Source organism: Delphinapterus leucas, chromosome 10, assembly GCF_059928025.1.
Source record: "Delphinapterus leucas isolate spDelLeu-1000000601 "Yukka" chromosome 10, BTC_Dleu_Yukka2, whole genome shotgun sequence".
Taxonomy (NCBI): Eukaryota; Metazoa; Chordata; class Mammalia; order Artiodactyla; family Monodontidae; genus Delphinapterus; species Delphinapterus leucas.
In genome coordinates, this window is record NC_143138.1 from 92,138,113 (window position 1) to 92,156,667 (window position 18,555).

The 18,555-nt window shown below is 42.4% G+C and overlaps 1 protein-coding gene across 1 annotated transcript in view; it reads right to left on the bottom strand.

The window, feature by feature from the left end:
* The window catches only part of CRBN (cereblon), a 26,198-nt gene extending 13,961 nt beyond the window's left edge, over positions 1-12,237 (bottom strand). The window contains exons 1-5 of the mRNA XM_022572518.3: positions 12,128-12,237; positions 8,482-8,594; positions 6,180-6,382; positions 5,188-5,337; positions 523-682 (exon numbers count right to left, since the gene is read on the bottom strand). Of these exons, the coding sequence (XP_022428226.1) occupies positions 523-682; positions 5,188-5,337; positions 6,180-6,382; positions 8,482-8,594; positions 12,128-12,194 (693 nt within the window). The 5' untranslated portion in view covers positions 12,195-12,237. The remainder of the gene's footprint in view (positions 1-522; positions 683-5,187; positions 5,338-6,179; positions 6,383-8,481; positions 8,595-12,127) is intronic.
* Between the last annotated feature and the right edge of the window lie 6,318 nt (positions 12,238-18,555).

Here is an 18,555-nt window from a genome sequence, read left to right on the forward strand (position 1 = left end):
ATACAGGAATTAATGCCCCAACAGGCAATACTTTTAAAGAGCACCTAGTCTCCAGTCAATTTTTGTGATGTCAATAGTGTTGTACAAAAAGGGCAAAAGAAATCTTCCTTTCAGAAGTGCAGAAGGAGGAAAACGTGCTTCACTCCTGTGCACTCTCCCAAACGCTTTTTCTGAGGTAAAGCGTTTATGACTCAAGAGCCAAGCACCTCATCTGACCAGTCTAATGAGAGCCTCCTGCAGAACTTAACACCACACGTTATTAGTTAATACATAACTTACAGGCATAATAGCTGGAATACCTCACAGTACGGTAACATTTTACTACTGTTGCAAACTGCTTTTACATACACAGCTGCCTATGACATTTTTAGAAGCTCCAGCATGATCAAACGTGGCTACAGTATTGTCCAGAAGGAGTCTGGGGAAGGAAATCATGAGAGTTGTTTGTTTTTCTTTCTTAAACAGGAAAAAAGCAACCTGTCTTTGTTTTTTTTGAAGAGGCATAAAAAATAAGTTTCTCACCTTCTGGTATTTCTGCCACCATTTATGTGAACACTGGTCTTCACAGGAGACAGGTTTTGAAGGAACCATCTGGCACTTATTGAGGGATTCTAACTGAACTGCAGACATGGTTGAAGGCAACACACACTCAGGAAGGATTTGCACTTTAGCTTGCTGGATTCTGAAATAAAGAGAACCAGGCATGTTCATTTTTTAGATAATCTTAACTCCAACTATTAAGTTTCTAAACATTATGGGTAATTTTAAATACTAAGAGTTTCACAGTTTTCTTTTTTCAACATATTCATCAAATGCTATTATAAGAAATTTTCAAAAAATACTGTGTTTCATAAATCGTACCAAAGTTAAAACCAAAGGTAACCTAAGATTTTTTATCTCACTGTGGAATGGAAAGGGAGATTTTTACATTTCAGATAGTCTATAAGTGAAACAAAATTTAAAAAATCAATATACAACCAACCCCTATGCATATCTTGATAACTTCTAAATTAATTTCTCAGACATCATTAGACACCCCGCCCCTCCCCTCGCCCCGTCTCTTTACGCTGCCCGACTCCTACATCTATGCCTTCTCATAAATCACCAAACCTGAGGAGTAGGTAGAGAAAGGAAGAGAAATCAAGAACCCATTTACGTGGATAAGATTAGATAAGACTAAAGAATTAGTAGCCTTATTTCTATGTGCATTCCTTTTCTCATTCCTCAGCATTTACCCTGAATATGCAAAGAATCAAAATATCCATCATATTATTTTTTTACTTTAAAAATTACTTCAACTCTCATGACAGTAAAGTCATCATTCTAGAATGCTACTTGAGAATATCATAATTGCAAACATCTCATCATGAATTAATGCCAAGAGGAAGGTTGTACCTCCGAACCATCGTCTTACGAGCCATTTTATCTCCCAGCATACCTTTTCAAATGCAGAAGGTATCAACACATCCAAATGCTGGAACAAAACACTGTCAGACTGATGAAGTCAAATATATTACAAAGTAATTACAAAAATATTACAAGTCTCTGCTTCACTATTAATCATGCTTAGGAATTCTAAAGTGGTCTTTCATTGTAACCACTGTCTCAACCCACAAAAACTTATGACACTTTGATACTTCTTCTGATTTATTAAATGAAAATAGCTAAATGTGTCTGAAAATAGGTAGGTTTAATTTAACGATAATATTAGACTCACTCCACTAACTTCAATTCCTTCCTGCAAGCTCAAATTTATGTCTACATGACTTTGGAAGACGGTAAAATAAATCTGACTGTGTTCAAACTACGTTCTAATGTTCTTATGTTATCAGAGCTCATTAAAAACAAAAGTAACTGAATAAGAATTATGTTTTACCCACCTAGTATGTAAGAGTTTATTATGATAAAAACAGTAACGCTACTGAAAAATCAGCTTAGTGATCGTTTTAATCATTAGTCTGTACACAGGCTGTCTGAATTGCCTCACAGGGTTAAGCACTGCTCTCTGTTCCTTTTGTGAAGCCCGCCCAGGGTCTGCTGCACACGGCTGCTGCTTCTCCCAGCAGCTGAGTTTTGGTTGTAACATAAACTAGTTTTATTTCTTCCTGACCTGTTTATGGCAGTTGTTTTGTGATTACAGTTGCATAATTTACATAAATATTTTTTTGAAGTGGAAGGAGTTTTCTTTTAAATTTTATTTTATTCAAGTATAGTTGATTTACAATGTTCTGTTAATTTCTGATGTACCACAAAGTGATTCAGTTATATACACACACACAGACGCGCGTGCACACACACACGTGTGTGTGTGTGTGTGCGCGCGTCTGTGTGTATATTCTTTTTCATATTTTTTTCCATTATGGTTATCACAGGATATTGAATATAGTTCCCTGGGCTATACAGTAGAATCTTGTTGTTTGACAATTTATATAAATATTATAGCAACTGATAAAATATAAGTACAAAGTTAAAACTGCTTCAATGAATATTAGGTTGAGCCAAAAAAATGCTTTCAAATTAGGTTCAGACAATTCTAACGGTAAGAAAAAAAGTGCACAAATCTGCAAGGCTTCTGGTGCTCAGACAGCCTTGTGAGTATCTTCAGAACCTCTCTTTGAAGAAAAACTACAGGTATACACTGCAGATAGATGATGCAAAATGAAAGCTGTTAATGCAAGAAAGACTAGTGCCATCTCTAATCTGCAGACCCAATTCGAAGAAAGTATCCTGTCTTTCCATCAAACGTAAAATGAACGAAGGGACATTTATATATTTTAAGTTAAAATAAAATGTTTAAGTATATATGTGTAAATTTTTATGACTTCCATTTTTAATTAACCCTTTTCACTAAAAATTATTCATCTCAATTATGACAGGTAAGAGAACTTCTTTGGTAATTCCAAATAGAGTATTAATCTCCTTTTCCTCTCTACATGTAAGAAATACTCAGGAACTCCTGAAGAGTCCTATGGTGATTCAATGATACACTTCCATTTTTTAAAATTAATTTTTCAAATAAATTTCCATGTGCTCAGAAGATGCCACAGAAATAAAGACTCACTCTGGAAAAGTAGCAGTATGCTTTTTACATATGAAGAGTCATTTATGTAGAAGACAAATGACTATTACCTGGTACTGCATTACTAAAGAAAAGGAAACTGGCCTGAGGTGCAAACGTGTGATGGAGGAATTCAGGTTTAGTGGGAAGAGCACTGGTTTGGAAGTTAGGGACCCAGAACCAGCCAGGTGGTGCCCTCTAGTTGTATGACCTTAGGCAAATTGCTTACCTCTCTAGCACTTCGTTTCCTTATTTGAAAAAAGAGGAGCTTGCACTAGATTATCTCCATAGTTTCTTCTGTTTCACCATTTCCAGTGAAGGTAGTGACAGAACCAGAAGGGCAGTGGAGACAGAGGATTCTCACTCCGTGGAGGTCTTTCAAATTAAAACAGACTCACTTTTGTGAGAGGCTGTGTTAGTGGGTCTCAGGGATACTACAGAGAATGGGCCCTTTCCCAGTCCCGTCTGGCCCTATCAGTTTCACACTCATCTCTACTAGAGTCAAAGGTATATCCCTTGACTTGCTTTCACAGTTAAGGGTCTACTGCCATCTTGTGTTCAAACTAGTTGTCCACAATCACAAGTCACTGATGTCGACAGTCTCAGAAGTATACTTTTCCCCAAGTCACTTTGCCATTATGGTCTCTGGAATACAGTATTCACAAATACTCAAAATTTTATAAGCATGAGGATAGGAAGTACTTTAAAAATGGAACCGTTAGTAAAATCCACAGCAACAAAACAGCTTGCCAACTGTCTCAATGCAGAGCCCTCGGGGTACACTCTTTCATTCATTCACGTAACACTGACGGTCCTAAATGCAGGACACACAGAAGTCTCAGCCACCGTCCTAAGCAGCTCGCCTCTTGAGGGAGACACTCACAACCCTACGATGACAGTACGCTGTGTTCAGTGCTCGGAGGGTTTGCGCAGCGAATGCTCTGGGTGGGGGTCACCAGGAGGGTAGCACTAACCCCTCCCCCGAGGGCTCTGCACCCCTCCTTCTTCTATGCTCTCTCAAGCTCCAAAGGGTGGCTGACCCCCTCGATATTTTCATAGGTCAATAATATTTATGAATGCCCACTATGTGAACAGGAACAGACAAAAAGTTACTGCCCACAGGCAGCTCATATTCTTTTTTAAAGATCCCTCTGAGTGTCCATGTGTTCGGAAGACGTGACCTGTGCAACACAGAGACCTGACAAGATTTTCAACCGTGGCTACAGATAAGAGACCAATTCACTAGGGCTGGGGGGACCCAAGAATCTGTTTCTAAGACTTCACTGGTGATTCAGTGGTGATTCTTAGGTACCATAGTTAAGAATCACTCCTATAAAAGGAAACGTGCAGCGTTGAGGACAATATGCTGTGTGCTTTTTTGGGGAGGTTTGCTTGTTTGTTTGTTTTAAGAGCAAAGGTGAACTGCCTTTTTTAAAATGAGTTATTCCTTAAATTTGTGAGAAAACCCTAAGCATGAGAGCCACGCCAGAATAGTTAACTGCTAAAAGAGAACACTCTGAGAATTTCTAAACTGGGTATGGCACAGAGATGACAGGTGCTTCCTGGTCACTTATTCAGTATATGACCTGTTACAGGTGAAAGCACGTTCACAGTGGAGATGGGCACTCCGTGTAAACGCTCCTCACAGCCCAGAAGGAGCAGGTGGCAGGCTGACCGCCATGGCTCCCCAAGCACAGGAATGCCACGCCACACACAGCTTGCCAGGCTCTGACCTCCCACCCTTTTCAATCTGAAGAGAGGTCTTCAACCCCAAAGAAGCCCTGCCCCACATGACACTGCCTGTAGGGTTTACATTACCGTTCCCAAACCTAGAGGGACATTAGAATCACCTGGAAATCATCAGAAACGATGCTGTGGCCTCCCTCCCAGCCTGATGGCTCTCTACGGATGGGAGGGGCGGTTGGAACTCAAGCATCTATAGTTTGAAAAACTTTCCAGGGCATCTGATGCACAGCAAAGTTGGAAACCCCTAAGCTATACTTTCAAAGGGAAAAGAACAACTAGTTAAAAGTCACAAAATGTGAAGGGTCAGCAAAACAGAAAAAATATAGGAAAACCATTTCATTTTATGATGTTCAAGGAGCTTTAAGATAGATGGTGTTTCTTACCCATCTGACTGTGTCCTGAGCTCAAGGACTTTGAATCTTTGTCTTCCGATTGCTTTCACTTTCACGATCTCAATTCCAAAATCCTGTTCTTCTCGATAGGCATATATCTCTGCTGTTGTTCCAAACTGTGCTTCCCTTTCCTGTACATTACTTCCAAGGTAAATTTTAAAAAGGAAACAGTTTTGAACATTTAGTTTTCAGATATGCAAAGTTGACAAAAGCAATACACACGGGAAAACAATTTATAGCAATCGGCTCTCATTGCAAAGCTATTTAATTTTATTTATTTTAGAATCACACAGGGGATTGAGATATATAAAGAGGCTTCAGGAAGTACAGTTAGAGCCCATTAGGAAAAGAATAGATTGCTAGTCATTGAAAATGACTTAGGACTGATAGGAGTTTAAACTCTCCCTTCCCAAACCAAACATTCTTTTTATTCAGCAGACCGTCCTTTCTGCTGCTTCTCAGCAGCACTGTACTGGGGGGCAGGGGCGGGAGGGGGACCTTCCTGTATGGATTTCCTGCCTCTACCACTGATTTCCTCCAGTTGTCATGGGATACTTGAAATTCAGCTTCAGTTTAGCACGGGTCTGTAAAAGGACAGCTTAGGAATTTTGAGGCGGTGAAATAACTAGTTGCTCTTTTGCAAAAGTAATCCTTTACATTACAATGTAAAGCCCTCTTTTTCTTTAAATAAAGATAGTTCTTGAAAATAAGATTCTAGAAATGTTTTCATTAAATATTAATGATATAAAACCTCTCAAATACCAGAAAGTTCAAATGTGTGTGAAAGGTAAAGCCTAATTTAGATGGTAATGATCATACCGAAATACTCCAACTTGCACTTTCACACGTCTTATCCGAATGTTTTACTTCCCAACCTCATCCCATCTCCTGTGCATGCAGAATAGTAGTCAGTTTGGGCTTTAAAACCACCTCTCCTGGGACTGCACGAGAGACTGTTAAGTCAGTCAGCTCTAAGATTTTACCTGTATGCAAGCACCGCAAAGGTTCTGTCCTTCTGAATTAAATTCCGCACCATACTGACTTCTTGGGGACTGAAAAGCTGAAGAGGTAAGGTCTGCCCGGGAATCAGGATCATCAGCACCTGGGGCAGAACTGGAATCACCGGACAGCTGTCGTCATCGTGCAAAGTCCTGCCATGAAATTCCTCCATATCAGAGCCCAGATACTACAGAGGGACACACACAAGGTCAGTGTCAGTACAGATATGGAACAGAAACACAAGCTCGACAGACTGAACAGCAAATCAGCATAAGGAAACACACACAGAGGGTACAAATATTTAAATAATAAACTTGTTGTATCAGCTCCCACATGAAAATCCATTTTTGACTCTTAGAAGTAGAATTTCTAATTTCTTGTGAAGAATCTCTCACATACATAAAAATTCAAGAGCATTTTTTAAGTTCAAAATATTGGGTTGGCCAAAAGGTTCATTCGTTTTTTTCCGTAAGATGGCTCTAGCAGTGCTTAGTTGTCTTCAACTCCACTCGAAACAATTTTGTCAGACTACCATGACAGCTGTCATATCAGCGTGCATTTAAAAAAAAAACTGATCAAAATTGGTGAATTTTTGTGTATTCATTTAAATATTGAAGATAGAAGAAAAAAGCAACATTTTCATCACAGTATGATTTTTAAGAAAGGCAAAAATGCAACTGAAACACACAAAAAAAGATTTGTGCCATGTAGGGAGAAGATGCTGTGACTGAGCGAATGTTTCAAAAGTGGTCTGCGAAGTTTCGTGCTGGAGATTTCTCGCTGGACGATGCTCCACGGTCGGGCAGACCAGTTGAAGTTGACAGCGATCAGATCGAGACAGTAATTCAGAACAATCAACATTATACCACGTGGGAGATAGCCGACATTCTCAAAATATCCAAATTAAGCGCTGAAAACCACTTGCACCAGCTTGGTTATGTGAATCACTTTGATGTCTGGGTTCCACATAAGTTAAGGGAACAAAACCTTCTTGACCGTATATCCTCATGCGATTATCTACTGAAATGTAACAAAAATGTTCTGTTTTTAAAACAAATTGTGATGGGTGATGAAAAGTGGACACTGTACAATAATGCAAATGGAAGAGATCGTGGGGCAAGCAATATGAACCACCACCAACCACACCAAAGGCCGGTTTCATCCAAAGAAGGTAATGCTGTGTATATGGTGGGATTGGAAGGGAGTCCTCTATTATGAGCTCTTTCTGGAAAAGCAAACGATTCATTCCAACAAGTATTGCTCCCAATTAGACCAACTGAAAGCAGAAGGCGTCCGGAATTAGTCAACAGAAAATGCATAATCTTCCATCAGGATAACGCAAGACCGCATGTTTCTTTGATGACCAGGCAAACACTGTTACAGCCTGGCGGGGAAGTTCTGACTCATCTGCTGTATTCACCAGACACTGCACCTTTGGATTTCCATTTATTTTGGTCTTTACAAAATTCTCTTAATGGAAAAATATTTTCAATTCCCTGGAAGACTGTAAAAGGCACTTGGAACAATTCTTTGCTCAAAAAGATAAAAAGTTTTGGGAAGATGGAATTATGAAGTTGCCTAAAAAATGGCAGAAGGTAGTGGAACAAAAGGGTGAATACGTTGTTCAATAAAGTTCTTGGTGAAAATGAAAAATGTCTTTTACTTTCACTTAAAAACCGAAAGCACTTTTTGGCCAACCTGATTTTTTTTTTTTTTGCGGTACATGGGCCTCTCACTGTTGTGGCCTCTCCCGTTGCGGAGCACAGGCTCCGGACGCGCGGGCTCAGCGGCCATGGCTCACGGGCCCAGCCGCTCCGCGGCATGTGGGATCCTCACGGACCCCGTGTCCCCTGCATCAGCAGGTGGACTCTCAACCACTGCGCCACCAGGGAAGCCCCAACCTGATATTTGATTTTGACTAAGCTAGACATCTCTATGTCCAAAGAGCATAAATGGCAAGTATAAAATGCTAGAATGTTAAATCACACCCTGGGACCCAGTAGTACAGAGAATAAGAAGTACTTTAATAGCCCCATTACTAGCAAAGACGTAAGAAGGGCACCAATTCTTCAAAGAATTACAACTAGTAACACACATGGTATCAAAGTGCTTAAAAATTACAGCTTAAGACTGTTTATCTACTGTCAAGAGCCCACGTCCTCATCCACAACTTCTGGTGTGAGGTAATTTCCAGTAATGCTAAAAGCAGTCATTCGTTTTCAAGAACTTCCATCTACAGTTAAATGTACGTATTTATCATACTAGATCTGTTACAAAATTACATACTGTATGTGATGTCGGAAGACTAGTGTCAAAATTTATGATGTTTGGTCTCTTGGGTTCTTTGCTATCCTGGTCTTCCACTTCCATTTCCATTTCATCTTCCTCCTCACCCTCTGCTGTAGAAGTACAATATTATAAGGAAAAAAACAAACGAAAAACAGAGGCATGAACATGTAAAAGCTATGTTCCCTTTCAAATACATAATTCCTTCATGAGGATTCTGGGCCCATGAAAAGAGAGGTTCTTGTAAACACCACACACACTTGGGAATCTGGACAGTACCGTGAAGAGGCAGCTGGAGGGCTGGGGTCTAGGCTGGGCTCTGCCACCAACTACTTTTTTTAAGTCAATGTTTAATTTTAGAAGAGTTTAAGACTTTCAGAAAAGTTGCAAAGATAATACAGTTCCTGTATACCTCACATCCATTTCCTGATAGCTAATGTCTTGTATTAGTGCGGTACGTCTGTCATAACTAAGGAATCAGCATTGGCACATTACCGTTAACTAAACACATTTTATCTGGAGTTCCTTAGTTTTTATCTAATATCCGTTTTCTGTTCCAGGACCGCATCCAGAACACCACATTACATTTAGCTCATGTCTCCTTAGCTTCTTCCTCTGGGCTGGGCTGGTCTCTCAGACTTTCCTTGTTTCTGATGGCTTTGACAGTTTTGAGGACTACTGGTCAGGCATTTTTGTAGAATGTCCCTCAATTAGGATTTGTGTTTTGGGGAAGAAGCCTAGGAAGGTGCAGAGCCATTTTCATCATGTCCTATCAAGGGTGCACACTATCGACGTCACCTATACCTACTGAAGCTGACCGTGCTCACCTGGATGAGGCAGTGTTAGTCGGATTTCTCCACTGGAAAGCTACTTTCCCCCTCCTTTCCACATTGTACTCTTTGTAAGCAAATCACTGGGGACAACTCACATCTAAGAAGCAGGGATTATGTTCCACCTCCTTGAAGGGGGACCTACCTGCATAAATGATTTGAAATTCTTCTGCAGAGGAGGTTTACCTCTTCTCCCTTGCTAGGAACTAATTTTGACACCTCAGACAATTCATCCCACCTGATTAAACCTTAGTTCCCTCATTTGAAAAATGACAGGCATGAACAAGAACAATCTCTAAAGTTCTTTCAAACGTTTAACTTTAAAGAGTTTCTGAAGACAGGAGGGAAGTAAGGAAAGAAGGAAGGAGAGAGGGAGGGAGAGAAGGAAGGAAGGAGGGGAGAAAGAGAGGAAGGAAGGAAAGAAGGAAGGAAGAAAGCAAGCAAGCCCCCAAATAAACTTCTAAGTGGATAAAATGTCTTTACAAAATAATTATTTTCCTTTGTGCATATCACTATTTAAATCAAACCACCTCCAGCTAGGTCCCTGACAAGAAAATATAAATGTTTTTCAACATGGCAAATGCCTTGGACTCTCTATCAATTCTTATAAATTTCTTAGATACATAAGGCTTTGTCAAAGAGAACAACATAATTATTTCAATTTAAATTCAAATGTGCAGTGGTTGAACACTTCATACAAAATTTTCCTAAGCACAAAGGAATTTCATTAAGAGACCGAGAGATAACAAAGAAAAATCTAAACCGATGACAAAAATATTCTGAATCTACTTCCTTGCATTCACAATTCTGACAGCATTGCTTTCACTAAGCATTTTGACACTTTATTGCTCTATTACAGAGTTTAAAAGGTCAAATTTTAGCTTAAAGGCTAGAATTCATAATTTTAAAATTTACATTTTAACTGTTCCAACTTCCGTCTCTAAATGATTTCCTTACACAAAGTAGTCTTTCTCATGTATAGGGCAGAAACCTACTTCCCCCACTTGGCTGTTTATCTATTAATGTTTTGTTTGGTTGGGACAGATTCTTCGAATCAAATATTAAGCTAGTTCCTTAGCATTTAAAGTGGATTACTCTTCAAAACAATTCATTCTACATGGATGTATGAACAATCCAATGTTTCTACAAATAAAACTCATGTATGATTTGCAAAAGCATGATTATCGTATTGACAATCTCTCTGAGCCCTTTTGCACCCGATTTTTTTTGACAAAACACACTGACTGTTGAGAGCTTCCAGGGTGAAGTGTGGTGACTCATCTCATGCAGGAGCAGCATGCGGATGCCAACAGAGCATCAGCATCTTCCCTGACACACTGGCTTTGGCACAGACAGAGCGGGGCTGATGCCTCTGAAAAAACAGCTCAGCTCTTCAGTCAAGTCCAATTCAGCTAGGCTGCTTCCGGATCGACCACTGAGTCTGATCCTGATTTATTTCTCTGGAAAAGGCCCCTCCTATATGGAGGGCATGCCTTCTAGTCTCTTCCTGTTCCAACCCACGCCACTCCCAGTGGGCAAATTAGTCCTCCAAGCACAGCTTCTCTTAGGTCTGAAACCCACAACTGTTTCTTTGCAACCTACAGAAGAAACCCCCAGTCTCACCGGCAAGAGATGCAAGATTCCCACCACTCCGACCCAAGCTTCCAGGCCTTATCTTCTGCAAGCCTTTCCTAAGTTATAGGCTTTTGGATGTCTCCAGGACACCCCACAGGGCTTTCCCCCAATCCGTTTCGGCCCTGAACAATCCCTCCCTCTGATGGAGGGTAAGAGCATTTGCTTAACTGGCCTAAATCAACAGCCTTCTGCTAGTTATACTTTCAGGAGCCTCATATAGATGATAAACCTCCTCAGGTATCAGACTGTGTATCATACCTCTTTTCATCTCCAGGACACCTAACATACTTCCTGACACACAGTGAAGGGACTCAGCTAATAGTCTCCGTTTGGCTGATACACCTCTTGGAAAGCATCTCCTGTCTAGAGCATTCCACGACAAAACTGTACAATGATTCCAGGTTTTTTTGTACCCAGTATTCCAACATAAGTCCAAAGTATAAATTTTCATAAAACATAAAAGAGAGAGAAAACTGAGTTTAACATCACAGTCCTAAGAATCTCTAATTAAGCTTGTTCTACCATGTGTTTGAACTATGTGCCTAAGAACAGACCAAATACGGTCTTGGCCGTGAAGTGGTTGAGAAACACCACCTATGCAGACAGATAGACTCGGATAGGAGTCCTGGCCCTGCAACTGTGTGACCTTGGGCAAGTCACACACTAATCTACCAATCCATTTCTCACCCACCAGATCCGGATTAGAAAAGAAATGCGGAGAGGATTAAACGGAGAAACGCATGCAAAGCGCTTATGGCAGGGCCCGTGACGTGGTAACAGTTAATAATACATGGTAGCTGTCACCCTTAACAAAGGGAAGAAGTCGAGGAAAAGTCTGGGCTGCTGAGCTCTGTCCCAGTCCCCCTCTCTTCCCCCGACCCAGTTTCAGACCATTTCCTGGGAGCCAAGTTCTGGACACACGGAGGATGGACAGCATGGGATCCCTGCCTTTTGGGGGAGACCGCCCTCCCCGCCTCCCAAACCCTCGTCCCCAGCCCGGGGGACCGAGCCGCGGGGAGAAGCGCCGCTACTGGGTCTCTGGCCGGCGGCCCGATGCGCGGCCGCTTCCGGCGCGGCCCCGCCGGCTCCACAGCGCCCGCCCGCCTCCCCGGCCCCGCCGTGCCGCTCACGGCTCGGGCCTCTCCCCCTTCCGCCGCCAGGGACCGGCCCCGGGCGATTACCGGGCAGGAGCGGCAAGTGATTGCCCATGTTGTTCCCAGCGTCCTGCGGATCTCCCTCGCCGGCCATGTCTGTTTACCCGCAGAGGAGCTTGGGACAGGGCGGCGGCCGAGCCGCCGGGGGAGGGTTCTCGCCGCGCCGCCGCCGTCGCGTCCGGGGCCACAGCGCCCTCTGGCGGCGCCCGCGGGGCGGACCGCGCGCCGGCCCGCCCGGAAAGGCGCAGCGGGCGAGGGGGCCGTCGCCACGGGGACCAAGCGCTGTGTCCGCTGCTCTTGGTGACTTGGTGCCCGCCTCGCTCGGTGAGAGCCGTCGCCTGTTCCCGCCCCTGGCACGACACTTTACACGTGGAGAAACAGGCTCAGATTCTTTAGTCTCCACCTCGCTCTTAACGAGGGGGCCGGGGAGCAAATAGAAACCCAATTATATAGCATTAGCTCCAATTTTTAAAATAAAAACCGTATACATGGAGACTGGGCCAATGCATCAATTATTCCAAGGCCGGTTGGGTTGTAGCTGATTTTCTTTTCAACAGTCTTAAGTAGTTTACATATATAATTAACATGTATTGGTCGGAAACAAATACTAGAAATGATGATAACACAGAATACAAAAGGGCCTATGATTGGCACGTGAGATTGTCAGAATATAAAACAGCTTACTCATTATTACTTTAACAGAAATGAGTCATTATATGGCCAAAAAAAAAAATACTGCAGAATGCAAAAAGATACATAATTCTGTTGACTGGTAAGGTTCCTGTTTTGGAGGATGAAGAGAAGTTTCCTTAGTATCTTTTCAAGTCATCTTTTCAGTGAAGGAGGAAACTGACAATTCCGTATATGCCATAAAACACCTAAACATGGTGGGGAGGAGAGGGGTGAGAGGACTGCTCTGAAGAAAACAATAGTGAATGCGGTATTTTAAAATATGTTTGTTCCAAAAGTTTGCTCACTGAAAAGTTAAAAGCCGAAAGAAAACCTCGGGAGAGAGGCTGATGAATCCATTCAGAGTCACTCGGCCTTCTGTCCCTGAACACACTCTCGGGCCTTGGTCGAGTCATTTGTGGCCTCAGTTTACCCATTTGCAAAATGAGAGTGGGTCAAACAGCATCTCAGATTTGTTCTAATTAACAATGGCTGCAGTATTAATGATAGCATTGCCTTTTATGGTTATATATAACAATTACAGACTATAGGTTAATAACAATGACATAGGATACATTATTGTGATGGGTTAGTAGAATTGAGATGGTCACTATAGACAGGTGAAGGATGAGAGAAAGGAGAATGCAGGAGAGAGAGAGAGTACAATGAGAGAAAGGTTGGGCTCTGTGTGTGTGTGTGTGTGTGTGTGTGTGTGTGAGAGAGAGAGAGACAGAGACAGAGACAGAGAGAACGGTGATAGCAAGTACACATATATATATATATATATATATATATATACATTAGCAGTCTTAGTATGGTTTATAGAATTGCAAAGAACTGTGCTTACCTGCAGCAGAAGTTTCTTTACATAGCAAACATCTGGCCCCTAAACAAGGAAGCTCTGACCTTCCCGGGTCCTCCCCAGAGGTGGTACCAGCACTGTGCCCTGCACCCCTGGTCAACCAAGAACCCTGTGGGCAAGAAAGGACAGCTGTGAGCCTGGCGGGGTCAGCAGATGTGGCTGGAAAAGCACTCGCTCCTCTTTCTTCCTTTGTGCTCAGCCCCAGGGTCACTGATGCTACCATCTGTGTACCTTTCACTCCCCATTCACCTCCTTTTCCTGGCCTCCATTCACATTCACCATCTGCTCCCGCCTTCATTTCATTACCCTCCCCCCTTCGCTGGAGTCTACCCAGTCTTCCATAGCTTTGTCTTTCAATAGGGGTAACAACAAATGATCACTGAACAAAAACATCTCAGCAAGCAGGTTTCTTGAATTAAGCCCTGGTTATTAAAACCAGAAAGGAAAACATGATCATTCACCATTTATTTTTAATTGGGTGACTTTATCCTGAAATAAGGCATCACACTGAGTGGCTTACATTCCTTCTTGTTTGTATGAAATGTATTCATTGATAAGGAGCTCTGCAAACCAGTGGGAAAGGAAACTTATAATTTCATAGATCTTTGTCTTATAGTTCGAGAATTAACTTTAATAGGATATAATTAAGGCTGATATTAGATGAGAGAAAATGCGAATCAAAAAAGCCCCACTGCACTTTTAATTTCTGGCTTCTACACTATGTTAGCAGCAAGGGATACACATACTGGGAAGAGACATTTTGGGCTCCCTTCTGGCTTTTGTATTATCTGCAAATAGATTTTTAATGTGTTAAAGAAAACTACCGCCTTGGTCTAAGCAGCCAATGACCTCTTGCCTGGATTACTGCAAGAGCTTCAGTGATGGTTTTCTGGCTTCCACCTTTGGTGCCCACAGCTCATTCTCAACAAAGGAGCCAGAGTCAGACCACGTGACCACCCCGCTCAGAGCCCCTCCTTCCCTCCCCACCTCACTGTAAGCCACCTCCTCCCAGTGGCCTCCACATCCTGCTCTGACCTCCCTTCACTACCGTCCAGGCTCTCCCACTGCTCTGGCCCCTCTGTTACACAACCAGGCAGGGGCTGCTCCCACCTCAGGGCCTTTGCACTGGCTATTCCCTTTGTCTGGAATGTTCTGCCCCTGTGTGGGCATGTGATTTGCTGCCTTACATCTTCCAGGTCTTTGATGAAATGTCCCCCCTTAGGGAGTCTTTCCCAGATTACCCAATATCTAACTGCAACCCCACCCCAGTCTCATCACCCTCTATCCTCCTTCTCTGTTTTATTTTCTTTCAGAGCACTGATCACCTTCTAAAATACTGTGAAGCTTACTTTTTAAAAATATCCTCCCCACTCCAAGAATGTAAACTCAGTGGGGGAAGTCAGAGATCTATGCCCCTTGTGTCTACTCCTGTGTCCCAAGGGCCTGTCACTTAATAAATGCTCAAAAAAATGTTTATAGAATGAAGGAATGAATGAATTGCACAGTTATGGGAGACACTGCTGATTGACCCGACACCAATTCCTCTCTTCTTCCTGGCTAAGAACCCTCATTTTGGTTGGGGCAACGGTGTGCCCAGCCCCCCAGAGTCACATTTGCTCTAAGCCCGTCACAGCCCACTCCCCTTCCCTGTGATTTTTTGCAGTTCGTGGCAGCCAGGAGACACAGTTCTTCTGGCTGATGTAACACAGAGAAAGTCGGCTTGGCAGCCATGGAGAACAGCGAAAACGGAAAGTTTTTCCTTCATGATTAAAGGAAGAGATTTCGTTCCTACTCACTCCTGCAGGGATGAAGATTAAGCTCCATACTGGTTTGCCCAATAAAACCAGCCAGCTAGTCCAAACAGCCAAAAAGAGCTTTCAAAGGAAATCATGAACTTCAGAAAAATCAAAGCTAGGTTTACTTGTAGTTATAATATTATCATTTTTAAATGAAGGGATTCGTTCATTAATTTTGGAACTCCGTAAATCTTCTGACTCTTTACCTTTGTGTGCAAAAGCACACGTAAGTGACAGCTTTACCTCGGCCCCAGAGCCCTTTCCCAGTCTTCCAGTGCGACACTTCTGTCTACCACTCTTAAGACAGAGGTCAAAAACTGGTGACCCCCAAGAGAGAATTCGAAGGCAGTGTTTGGTCTTTGTGGTATTTTGAGTTTTTGAATGAACTGACAACATTTAGACATTGAAGGATACACATACAAATATTGATTTCCTTTTAAAAATGGGAACATTTGGCAACTGTAGTTTAGATTCATGTGTGGGAACACTTGCCTTGAAGAAAATGGCAGCTGCCCTTTTAGATGGGGTGGCCCCGCCTGGATCCGTTCGGCATTGTGTTTGCCACCTGTCGTATGGGCACGTATAGGGAGAGTGACACCAACCCTAACTGGACCACGGCAGCCGTGGTGTGTGTCTAGTGGACCAGAGCACCCACTGCCCCATTCCCCTCTCCAAAGTGTGCCAGTTTGGACAATGAATTATATGCTCCTGAGGAGCTTGGAGCACTGTGCCGGGTCTATGCAGTCTTCAACAATCACTGTGGAGGATTCCAAGTCATGTTTAGCACTCCTTGACAAGAAAGGGTTGGAGTTAGGGATCTTCAATTCTTTGTAGCTCTGCAACATTTTCATGAAGTAGTGCTGTTACTAACTTAAGAAAAAATCTTTGGAATTAAAATCCTGTTAAGTCTCATGTTCCTAATTTCCAGAAACCATAGCTAGTTTTCAAAACTTGCCCAAGTGGAGAGATCTTTTTAATTTGTGGGGGGGTGGGGTGCGGGCAACCCGAATATCAGGAAAGGTAATACTCTATCGGGGCAATGCATCTCTTCTTTGCTTCTCACCTTCAAGCGCTGGGTCTGGAAGCCATTGTCACAGGATGTGCATTTTGGCATCTATTATCCTGTAAATCTCAGAGTTAAAAGGGAATGAAAGATGGATCCTGGCTGTTTATGCAGCCCTAGAGGGGAGAGAGAAGGCATAAAACCAGATGTATCAGGATATTTCATGGCCCCTTCAAAATGCTGACAATTTTATTAACTACTCGCTTTCATATTTCAGTAATATGGTGAATCATTTGGGATTCGAAAAAATACCTTTATATACATCTTTGACTGCTACGGTAATATTTGCAGATACACCAGAGCCTATTCAAGTCCAAGCAGGTTGGATTATTTGCAAAAATGATTATTTGTGATGATACTTAATGCTGCAATTTACTGAGACTTCCTGCCATCCCATCCATCTCTGACCTGACAGGTAAAAGAGGGAAGCTTGTGCAAGACAGTAAAGTGTTGGGCAATTTATGGTTTTAAACTTGTATACTGTTTTCATGACTCATCCAGGAGCTTTTCCTGACGCCACGTGCTGTTTCCACTGCAGTTAAAGGCATCCAGAGTATCACAGGGAGATGAACGCAAAGCAAAGAGTACAGAGTCCTGGGTTCTAGTCACTACCTTGTTTCCAGCTGTGGTCTTGGCTGGGTCATTTCAGTGTCTCCCCCCGCTGTCCTTTTATTCTTGGTCTTGCATGTAACGGTTTACAATGGCCAGGATGTGTGAAGTTTTGCAATTAGAACAAAATTTCAGTGGATTAACACAAGTTTTTCTTTTTTTTTTTTCTCCCAAATCAGGTCTGTTCTGGGTTTGATGATCCTCTGAGATGGATCCCCAGTCTAGTCTGCTTCTTCAGCCTTGTGCCATCTCTTTATAGGTATATACATCTATAATCACCGATTGCCATGGTATAGAAAAAGGCCTGAAGAATTCAGCACTGCCTCCTAAGTGTTCCCGCCTGCTGGTGGCACCTGTCCCCTCCACGCATATTGCACTGGCTGAAGTGAATCCAAGCCTGACTTCAAAATACTCTGTACTTTAGTTGCACCAGTAACATCTGCCACAGGGTGGAACCAACTCAGAGCTTTTCCTGTGTGTCTGTGGGTGTGTGTATGCATACATGAATGTACATATGTGTACAAACATATATACACATATATACACATATATTCAGATACATACCCATATATGTTTCAGAATACTTTGCCCAGATAAAATTTACACGGATGCATAAATAAATAAATAAACAAATGAAAGTGGAACGCTTGAGGTCGATGCTTTTAGCTCTCATCACACTTCTACACTTAAGGGGCACCATGGTTCGACAATCCATGGACAGTTCTAAAACGCTGTGATGTGACCCAAGGCCAGGAATTGAGTAACTTCATAAGCTACTAGCTCAAAAATAAGAGACCAGCACGATGACCAGTGCAGACGTAATGAGAATAAACTATCTCATAACATCTGCGCTATATGAAAGGTCAAGCAACTCAAGAGGGAGATTAGAAGAGAGAAAGGAAAAACCGCTCAGATTAGGGTCTGAATAAATATGATTCCAATGGCGTGAAGAGGATTTGGGTCCCCAAATTCTAGTAAATGCATTCTTACCTACCACTGACTTTAGTTTACCTTTCACGTCAAGAAGAGGCAGAAAAATGTAGATCCTTGGTGTTAACTGGGAAAGGTATGTCATGTGAAGTTATTAATGGATGCATGAGAAATGTGGCTTTCAATGAAAGAAAAATAGAAAGTTGGATAAAACAGTCTAATAATGTGTTCGGTAGAGAAACTAACTGGAAAACCAAGTAGACAGAAAAAGGCTTAGATGATGTGTAAGCCAGCTCCAGAGCTGAGAACAGAACCTGGACGTGTTCAGAGACAAAAATCATTCTAAGACTCCAGACTCTGAATTACTTGGCTCTTCTTCAACTCAGATTAATAAGCATGTTCACTGCTTGTGTGCTGTGTGCGAGGTGATGTTACAGGAACCAGGGAAACTGACAGCGCGAGGAAACACACAGGAGTGCCTGTCCTCGGGGAGCTTACATCCTACTGGGAAAATGAGGATAATGAG